This window comes from Medicago truncatula, chromosome 7 (assembly GCF_003473485.1).
Source record: "Medicago truncatula cultivar Jemalong A17 chromosome 7, MtrunA17r5.0-ANR, whole genome shotgun sequence".
Lineage (NCBI taxonomy): Eukaryota > Viridiplantae > Streptophyta > Magnoliopsida > Fabales > Fabaceae > Medicago > Medicago truncatula.
In genome coordinates this window covers 56,107,122-56,117,509 of record NC_053048.1, presented here as the reverse complement: position 1 = coordinate 56,117,509, position 10,388 = coordinate 56,107,122, and the positions used below count along the sequence as shown (strand labels likewise).

Genomic DNA, 10,388 nt, shown 5'->3' with positions numbered 1-10,388 from the left:
GAATTCTTCCTTCAAAAATCTAACGTTGATCGCCGAAGATGATGATGATTTTGGAGAGGCGAAGATGGTGAAGGTTTTAGCGGGAAGTAGAAAGGCCAAAGACGTGTTTGATGTGAAAAGAGTGAAATATGAGGGTGGAAGGCAAGGGTAAAATTGGAAAAACAAAAAATTGAAGTTGAAAAGTGAAAACTGAAATTTTCATCGTTTCCATCAAATTGGTCCTTGTACACGTGACTTCCTTGTTGACACGTGTACACGACAACACAACATGTAACATAACATTTGGACGGAGGGGCCATTTTGATAACAAATTCGGGGACTATTTTGATATTTCGTTAAAACTGGGGGACGAATTTGGCCGATTCATACAAATCCAGGGTTGATGAAACCGTAAGTGTAATTAGAAAAATTTATGCTAAATGATATTTTTGGTCCCTTAACTATTTAGGTAGTATCGCTTTGGTCCCTTAATTAAAATTCAATTTATTTTGGTCCTTTAACTTTCTGTCCGATACACATTTGGTCCTTTATGTTAGTTTAATTCAAACACGTTAGAGTTTTTTCATCTTTTTCTCCTCTTTTTCATCTTCATATCATCTCCATCAACCTTCACCAACAAAAATCTCAGAAAAAATCCAGAAGAAAATGAATAAACCCTAACGTTTTTGAATTAAAACTAACGGAAATAACCAAAAGTTGTAACAGAGAGAAAATTAAAAACCAAAATAAATCGAATTTTAATTAAGTGATCAAAATAAATCAAATTATAATTAAGGGACCAAAACGATATTACTTTAATAGTTAAGCATAGTTAAGGGACAAAAAATGGAATTTAACCAAATTTTTTAAAAAGGAGATGGATTTGCAATTGTATGTAGCAGGGTGTGTGTAAAAGTAAAACCCTAGAAAGTAGTCGAAGGAAGATAGGCGTTGTGAAGAGTGGTGGCGGCAGCACATCACGAGAGAAGACAAGTGAAGAAGGTGAATCAATGGTTTCAATTGGTTCAAAAGCATTACGAAGAAGAAGAAGAAGCTCAATGGGTCGAGAAGGCAAGAAGAGTAAGAAACCTAAGAAGGGTTCTTCTACTCATGAATATGAATCTGATACCAACAACAACAACAACAGTTATTCTTCTTCTTCTTCTTCGCGTATTAGGAAACAGGTTGACCCTGAAACTACTAAATATTTGTCTCAAATCTCTAATCTTTTTGAATCCGATGGCGTTGCTTTGGAGGAACGATCACTCATATGCGCCAATGCACTTGAAGAAACAAAGGGTAAAGAATTTGAAATTGCAACTGATTATATTCTCAGCCACACTTTGGAAACCATCCTACAGGGTTGTGATGTCGATAATCTCTGTGCTTTCCTTCATAGCAGTGCCAATCAATTCCCCTTCATTGCTATGGATAGATCAGGTTCTCATGTTGCCCAGACTGCCATCAACTCTCTCGCTTCTCATCTTCAATACGACTACGACCAACATACTCACTCTCTCGTTGAGGAAGCTCTAACCCTTATATGCAATGTCATTGCCGCCAATTCTCTTGATGTTATGTGTAATTGCTACGGCTCCCATGTGCTTCGTACTCTTCTTTGCCTTTGTAAAGGAGTACCCTTAGATAACTCTGGATTCTATCTCTCTAAATCCACTACCGCTCTTGCTGAACGTTTGAATTTTAAACAATTCTCTTCAAACAAGGATGCTTTTCACTCTGGATTCCCAATTTTATTGAATTCACTTGTTTCTCAGATGTTCAACCATGCTACAAAATACATCAAGTCCCTTCAACTTGACCAATTTAGTAGTTTGGTTTTTCAGGTATTCTATTCATGTTTATGGTTCATATCATACTGTGTAGATAAAATATTTCAAACTTCATTCTAACTTTATTTTCCTTCAATTCAATAATGAATGGCAGACAACTCTAAGGGTGCTGGCAGGCAATGATGAACTGTTGTTAGATGTCATTCCTATCCTTCTTGGCTGCAAGAATAAGAACAATGCTGAGGGGAATCTTATAGAGACTGCAATAGTGCCAGAGCTCAAGAATTTGTTCAAAGAACCTGGCTTTAGCCATCTAATGGAGGTATAAGCAAACCTAAAGGAGGGAACCTCTTTATAATTACTTATACTAGTGCAAGAACTTCCTTATAATACGAAGAGAAGTTTAATAGATACTATATATAATTTGTTTATTCTTACTTGTTTTTACTTAAAATATAATAATATTCTCATGTTCCTTTCAAAACTGTCTATTGTGTGTATTTTTCCTTTAGTTTTTCAATGTATACTATTATACATTTTCAAACTAACCCTTCCACAAATGTAATCTAAAAGAAAGTTTGGTATTACAACTTACAAGTAACTATGTCAAGTTATGTATTATTAGTAAGACTAGTTAGTCCCAAAATGATTTTTCATGGTTGACAATGGTCTTGCCGTTAGATATATCATGCTTGTAAATTGTCCTGTGATTCATTATACAACCTGTGTGATGCCTATTTTCACAGGTCATTATATACCTTCATTTTTTTTACGGTGGCATCAATGAAGTTCTGTTTCTAAATAGACATTGAGGTAATCAATTTTTCTAAATGTTTAACAGGTTGTTTTGGAAGTGTCTCCTGTAGCCTTGTTCAATGAATTGTTCACAAAAGTATTCAGGAATTCCTTGTTTGAGTTATCGTCTCATCAACATGGGAACTTTGTTGTTCAAGCATTGATTTCCCATGCAAGCGATCAAGATCTGGTATTACGCGTAGTTTCTTTTTCATTTTAAAGTATTGACTATTGCTTTACTTTTTTAATCTTAGAAGTTTAATGCTGGCCATCGATTAATTTTGTCCAGTATAGGATTGGTTGGATTATTTTGCATGTATTCCATTTTTCTATTTTCTATTGCATATTCTTTTAATGACATCTATTTGTATTATAACTTCTCTTTGCAAAATGTTATCCCTATTTCTGTTTTAACTTTTTCAACGCTTTGGTAGATGGAGCTGATCTGGGATGAGCTTAGGCCAAATATGGAGGGTCTTTTCCAAATGGGAAGGTCGGGAGTGGTTGCTTCACTTATTGCTGCATGTGAAAGGCTTCATATTAATGAACATAAGGTTTGCAATTTAGTTATTGTATCTAGGATTAGTGGATTCCTATATACTTGCTGTTACTTTTATTATGTACTGAAATTATTTTACTTCATTTTGTTCCACATCTTTATGAAAAGTTTAATTGCATTTCTGTTCCTTTGTGGCAGTGTTGTCAAGTCCTTGCTAAAACAGTGTGTTTAGCAGACGAGTCTTCAAAATGGATTGTTCCACGACTACTATTTCTTGATAGCTATTTCAATTGTGAAGATAAATCCAGTTGGATCTGGCAAAGTGGAGCAAAAATGAACGTCATGGGGTCTCTGATCCTGCAGTCAATATTCCGGTTTAATAGTGTAAGCAATTTTCTTGAACTTGCATTTTTTCTTTCTTTTCGGTTTTGATTGAAAAAGGGTAGGAGGGGGCATGCAGACATGTCAATCATCTCAAGGTATAGCACAGGAACAAGCAGATTCCCAACATGGAAATGTTATGTAGAACTTTTTTTTTTTGGCATGAGGGCATCCTTATTATGCAGAATAGGTCTCCAATGTTTGGTTAAGCCTTTTCTTAGAGACCTTTCATGAGGTCCTGAAATGGATGCTTCAAAGAAGATGGAGCACTTCTAAGACTATCTATAAGATTTCCATCACCAATTACAACCTTGAAATATTGATTAATAAGTCCTACCCACTGTCTATAAGACTTCCATCACCAATTACAGCCTAGAAATATTGATTAATAAGTCCTGCCCACTGAACTGTAGGAAAATAACTATTTACATTGAACATGAACAGGGTCTAGGGTAAACTAAAATACTAAATATAGGAGATGTATGTTTGCATTTTTGACTTTGTTGGAATCTTTTGCTGTCACTTGGCGCATTGTTTAATAGGTTAGATTGTAGCTTTAAAGCTAGACTCACGGTTGTCAAACTCTCGAGTTAACTTAGAACTGTATGAGTTTACAACTCTAGGTACCAAAATCGAGTTAACTTGCTTGCAAAATCATTTATGTTAAACTTGGTAGTATACAAAACATTCACTTCACAGTTGCAGTGCTCTATTCCACGTATGCATCTAACATTCTTACACAGCTGCATCTGCAAAGGAGGTGAGCAAAACATTATTGAGTCTCAACCCCATAACTTCAAACGTATTAAGAGACTTGAGTTTATGTAGACTCTTGTAGTTCGACAACCTTAGTTAAACTTATTCTTGAGGCGCAGATGTGGGATATATTGCTCCTACAAAAATATCTTTGACTGTCGTTTAATATGAAAATGTGAGGAGCTTCAAGTGGTGTTGTAGCCTTTTAAAATTTAGGAAGCTTAAATGTTTGATGTTAGGGCAAGGAGTCTTCCAATTTAGTGATGATTTGTTATTTGCATGTCTTTTGGGTAAGATAGTGATGCACATTCAGATATCTGCCAGCGTGGTGAATTTTTTATATTATTATGAATTATGATTTGCTGGGTTGTCAGTAGTGGTGGCGGATAGTGTCAAAATTGTGGAGGAGTGGTTCCGAGCGGGTGGCTTCCGCCTCAGAGCTCCCCAATACGCTGTGGTATGGTGGCGTGGCCAGTGCCGCGGATGACGCGTATGGTGCAGCACTTCAGGGCCAAACCAGAGGAGATGAAGGAGAAATTGAAAAAGAAAGGACTTGGCACGATTCCTGACCTGATCTGAGTTTTCTGGCCCCAAAAAGAGACCACGAAATCTGCATGTTCCAACAAGAATTGCGTTTTCCTGCTAGAGGCTTCTATCTCAAGTTTAGAACGGAAGCCAATCCCCATTGCCTTGCCCTGCTCCTGTGATTTTTACAGCTGCACATGTAGCTGCTGTTTGTGTGCAGCACAAATGTCTTGCTACAGGCCAACGTTACACAACACATCCGTTAGGTCTACTAGATTAAGGGAGAAGAATACTAGATTAAGGGAGAAGAATACGTCTAGGCCCTTAGAGTGCATTTGACCTGCTAACAATGAAGGACATGACAACCCCAACTGTACAATAAGACAAAAACTGAAATTCTTGTCCCTCACTAAACCACAACACAACTATTTGTTCCACGTACAAGTTGTCTAAAATACCAAAATAGACTTATGTCCACAAAAAATCGTACAAGACCAAAAGTCATTCAATACCATAAAAGCTTGTCTTGTGCTGTTCTGCCTTATGTTGCCTTATGTTAGCAGATCAATCACACCCTTAAGGTCCGATCTAAAGAAAAATTCAACTTAAAAGCATCATAAAAAATTAGGCCTTTGAGTACCTTAGGCTTTTAGACCAATAATTAAATAGAACAATATTAATAGTAATATAATGATAGGACTAGGACCAGTAAGAAATCTTCCGGGAATAAACCGTTTCAGTACAAAAGGGAGTTCACTTCCAAGTTATCAGATAATTCGAGGAATTAGAGGCCTCCCAAATAATTTCTTATTATGCAAAAGTGACTTAACTAACTAATTCACCCTATATTAATAAGCTCAGCCTAACACCTACCTCAACAACTAACTACTGGCAGTTACAATTTTACTAATCAGTTATATAATTCTGTTAATATCTTCCTCTCTATTCCTATTCAGTTACTTCCTAACATAAACTTGTTTAATAGGAGGTTTCCCATTTCTATCATATAAACTAATAGTAAAATAATTACTTGTATATATTTGTATAGAAATATTTAGATGCATAGTGTGTGTGTAGACAAACTAGATGACGTGTTATGCTTATTGTGGAAATCAATGTAAACCCCATGCCATATATTGCTAATCCTGGTTATATTATATTCAAACAAGTGGTGCTTTTAAGTCTATCTTTCTATGCAAGGTAGAATGCCTAAAACAGTTTCCAGTTTCCCATTTATTATTTGATTTCATTTGTGTTACAAAATGGTGTTCATGTGCTGTATTCCTTCATTTTATTTTTACAGGAATATATAAAACCTTTTATCACCAGTATAACATCCATGGACACAGCTCATGTTCTTGAGGCGGTGAAAAATGCTAGAGGATCACATGTTATTGAGGCTTTTCTGTGTTCAGGTGCTCCTGGGAAACAGAAGCGCAGATTGGTTGCAAAGTATGTTTTTTCAACTCTTTTTTTTGTATTTTTTTTTGGGTTAATTTAGTAAATGGTCCCTATAAATATTCAGAATTTTGATTTAGTCCCTACAAAATAAAATCACACTTTTTAGTCCCTATAAAAATTTTCCATCAGCATTTTTAGTCCCTGTCAAAAATTTTCATTCAGCATTTTTGGTCCCTAAAATGCTCAAGGAAAATGTCACAGGGACTAAAAAGTGTGATTTTATTTTGTAGGGACTAAAAACAAAACTGGGAATATTTATAGGGACTAAACTTAATTAACCCTTTTTTTTTTGTAAAATTCTTAATTATGCTAAGCTAAAGGAATAAATGGAATCAATAGCCGATGTTTTATTACTTTATAACTACTTTATAAGATTCATATTCAAGTTTAGTATCACAGATACATGCACATTAGATGAGAATAATTATTTGGCTGAAATTTAATATATTTGATTTGAAGTTACAGTTTAACCCTTGTGATTTGGGATTCTTCAGATATTATTACTTGAGTTTTGAAAAAAAATGGTTAGCTATTGAAATTGTTTGCAAATTTGAGAGGACGGTAAATTCCAATTATTTTAGCTGTGCACTCTAGTTGCCAAAACCTTAGTATTGGAGGGTGTATTTATTTTTTCCCATAGTTTTTAGCTAACTTTTTCTAAACTTCAGCAAGCTGAAAATTTCAAGAAATTTGTTGTGATTTAATAGATTTCAAGAGTATTGAGTGTCTCTCTCTTTTCCCTTTCTTTTGTAACTTGTTTTGTAGACTACAGGGGCATTTTGGAGAGGTTGCACTCCACTCATCAGGTGCTTTTACCATTGAAAAGTGCTTCACAGCCTGTAACCTATCACTAAGAGAGACTATAGTGTCTGAACTATTGGCTGTGCAAAGTGAGCTTTCGAAGACAAAGCAGGGCTCTTACCTATTGAGGAAATTAGATGTTGATGGGTATGCTGTTGTATATTTGCTGAGTTATGGAATTTCCATATCTATATCCAGGGAATTAGAAATAGAAAGCATACCATATAAAGGGCTCAAGCTTTTTTCTGTTCATATCTTAAAGCTTAGGAATTAGAGTCTGACATATGATAGACCATTGTAGTAATATTGTGTTTCCTTTGTGTTAATCAAGCTTATCTGCAATACTTATGCCTTTGATTTATTGCAACAGATTTGCTGCAAGTCCAGATCATTGGAGGTCAAAGCAAGCATCCAAAGAATCTACTTATAAAGAATTTTATGCTACGTTTGGCTCCAGTGATACAAGGTCAACCAAAAATGATGGCTTCCTTGCTGATACCTCAAATAATAAACCTAATTCAAATAATGTGAAGGAAATGAGAAAAGAAATTGACCAATCCCTTGGTTCTTCATCATTTCTGAGCACGGATGGCTTTAACAGAAACCCAAAAAAAGCAAAGCAGAAAAACAAGAAAAACGCTGAGATTGGTGGAAATGAAGATGACTCGAGTAGGAAAAAGAAAAGGTCTAAGAAGGAAAAGGTTGAAAGTGGATATGATACTGCTGGTACTAAGGCAGCCAAGACTGCAAAGAAACGACAAAGAAATCGTGATGCATCTGAGGCTTCGGGGAAGAAATTAAAGACATCAGACGAGTAGAGTGGAAGACAATTTTGTTTATTGAATTTTAAGAAAAATGATGGCATTAAGCATGGTTAATTTATTTGCTCTTTGCTAGTAATTTTGTATCATCTACCACCTACACTGAGTACTTATTACTGCAAGTGCAAAATATAGAAAATTTTCCTCCAAAGAATACCCTTGGAACCGGAAATGTATGACTTAACTTCAAATATTGAGATCATTCTGACTTTTCTAGATTCTAAAATACAAAACTATTAGCTTTCAAGTTAGTTCCTAATTTTTTTAATTCACTTTTAGTCCCTATTTGCATTTTATAGAGACTATTTTGGAGGACTAAAAATATTCTGTTTTCTAAAAAGTTTTTAAAATAGGGACTAAAATTACTGAAGACTACAATAATACGGAGGACTAAAGTTATCTATCATTCAAATTTTATAGGGACTAAAATTTTATAAGCAAAAAATCTCTTTAGATTCACTTAAGTTAAATACATCAGTTATTCAATAAATCTGAAAAATAAAATCTTTATAGTTGAGACCGGTGAGAGTAAATTGCAATGCATAGTCATTGGCACTTGGCTTTTGAATATCCATGTACAAAAACAGATGAACGAAATAAGAGAAGAATAGAGAGTAATTCTGATATTGCTGTGCTGTTTGTTGTCTTTTCAGCCATGTTTTGAAGGATTGAACCTGTGGTGGAGATGTAATTTCTGTAAACGATTATGTAGTTTGAATCACCTGCTTTAACAGCACAGCACAACAGTCACATAATGGAAAGACTCTAAACTGTTTAACGTAACAGTTACTACTTGTTTTGTGAGAGATTTGATTTGCTTGGGGGTATCATTTGGAAACTTGAATCCACTTGTTTTGAAAGATTATTTCTATTTGCACGCAAAACCTTGAGAGAAGATGATGTCTTGCTTGATGGCAAAGAGTGCACTTGTATGGCCCGTGTGTGAGTGAGAGAGAGAGAGAGAGAGGGCCAAGAAGACGGTGGTCACAGACAGAAGACAGTACCATTTTATTTTGGTTCTTGTTTACAATGGTCAGCACAGTTACTTCCTGGTTTGTTTTAAATTTAATTTTCTATTCTCAGAGTATTTGTATAATATACAACTTTGATTGATTGATTGCTGCTGCCTCAGTTTGGGCGGGCTTACATTAACATACCTACATGTACATCTATATATGTACTTAAAAAGTATAATAATGAATGAATGAATAAAACATTGGGAAATTGGAGTTCCACCCTAGCCAGCCAGCTAGCTTTGTCCTGCTGCTTCCTTTGGCTTTGTTTGTTGTTGGACAGTAGAAGTGGGACTCCAAGGATTCAGGCTCATTATGCCTCTGCTGCTACTGCTTAAAAGCCTCTTTAATGACTTTAATCTCCCTTCCGCCGAAGATAAGGGTGATGATGATGAAGTAGTGGCCTCACACTCATTGGGTATATCAATCCTTAACATTCCATTTCCTTCATCATCAGCTCTGCTGTTGTTATTTATAGTATTATCACCATCGGATGATGATGAAGAAGTGTTTTGTTCCGAAGTAGTAGATGAAGAAGAAGAGGTTATTTGGTTGTGGTTGCCCCAAATCAAGACATTTGTGGGAAAAGCAGCAGCAGCAGCAGCAGCAGATGTTGATGATTCTATGTCTACTACTACTACTACTGAGGAGGGAGGAGGAGTTGCAGCAAGTGTTGTCCTGCAAAGAGGGCAGGTTGAGTGGGAATGGAACCACATATCAATGCAATCTATGTGAAACATGTGATTGCATTTAGGCAAAACCCTCACCTTTTCTCCTTCAACCACTTCCGACAGGCAAACTGAACACTCCAAATCAAAACCATCTTCTTTTGAATTGAATATTGATATGGGTAGGGAGTTGAGTACGGAAGGATCAAGACCACCACCCTCTTGACCACTACGCCGGCGCCTTCGGGATTGGGAATTGTTGTCACTGCTCCTCCGACTCTGAGTCCACCAGAATCCCTTGGCAAAAAGATGGAAGAAAAGAAAAGTAACAATAACCATGAAGAGAAGAATGATGATGACCACCATGATCTTGCCGGTTATATCAACGGCTGGGGAATCATGAAGTTGATTATTATCACTTGCCAATGAGTCACTCATTGTTGAAGCTTTTTAGAAGCAGGTGGCTAAGTATAATTGAACTGAGAGAGCTAGGTGTGTTGATGTGTTTGAATGAATGAATGAGAATGAAAAAGGGGAAGGAGGGAAATATAAGATATAGGTAGGAGGAAGGGAAGGGGAGGGGAGACTAACAAGAGAGTTTGTTCAAACCTCCACAATGGACTTTTGACTTGGCAATTTGAGGGAGGGAGGGAGTATTCAGCAAGACAGAGACAGGAGAAGAGAAATATGACGCCATTCAATTCGTGATAGATATATCAAACTTTCCTTTCTCTTACTGCCATGTTTCCGGGATCTTTCTTTTAATACTTTCATTTCAAACCCAAAGTCAAACCATTAGCAGCAGCCTCTGTATCTGTAGTAATCAATCCCCCCACCACAAAAGGTACCAATTCATATTATTCAACACCCCGAATTATCTAGAAGACCAAATATTATGT

At 36.0% G+C, this 10,388-nt stretch overlaps 2 protein-coding genes across 2 annotated transcripts; one reads left to right on the top strand and one right to left on the bottom strand.

The window, feature by feature from the left end:
* Positions 1–844: 844 nt before the first annotated feature.
* On the top strand, positions 845–8,041 carry LOC25499754 (pumilio homolog 23). The gene is made up of 8 exons (XM_013595182.3): positions 845–1,823; positions 1,924–2,091; positions 2,611–2,754; positions 2,999–3,118; positions 3,262–3,447; positions 6,029–6,177; positions 6,952–7,134; positions 7,358–8,041. Exons 1-8 carry the CDS (start codon positions 990–992, stop codon positions 7,803–7,805), a joined length of 2,232 nt encoding a protein of 743 aa, XP_013450636.1. The 5' UTR covers positions 845–989; the 3' UTR covers positions 7,806–8,041.
* A 748-nt stretch (positions 8,042–8,789) lies between these two features.
* On the bottom strand, positions 8,790–10,292 carry LOC25499753 (RING-H2 finger protein ATL3). The gene has a single exon (XM_013595181.3). It carries the CDS (start codon positions 9,925–9,927, stop codon positions 9,058–9,060), a length of 870 nt encoding a protein of 289 aa, XP_013450635.1. The 5' UTR covers positions 9,928–10,292; the 3' UTR covers positions 8,790–9,057.
* Positions 10,293–10,388: the final 96 nt, after the last annotated feature.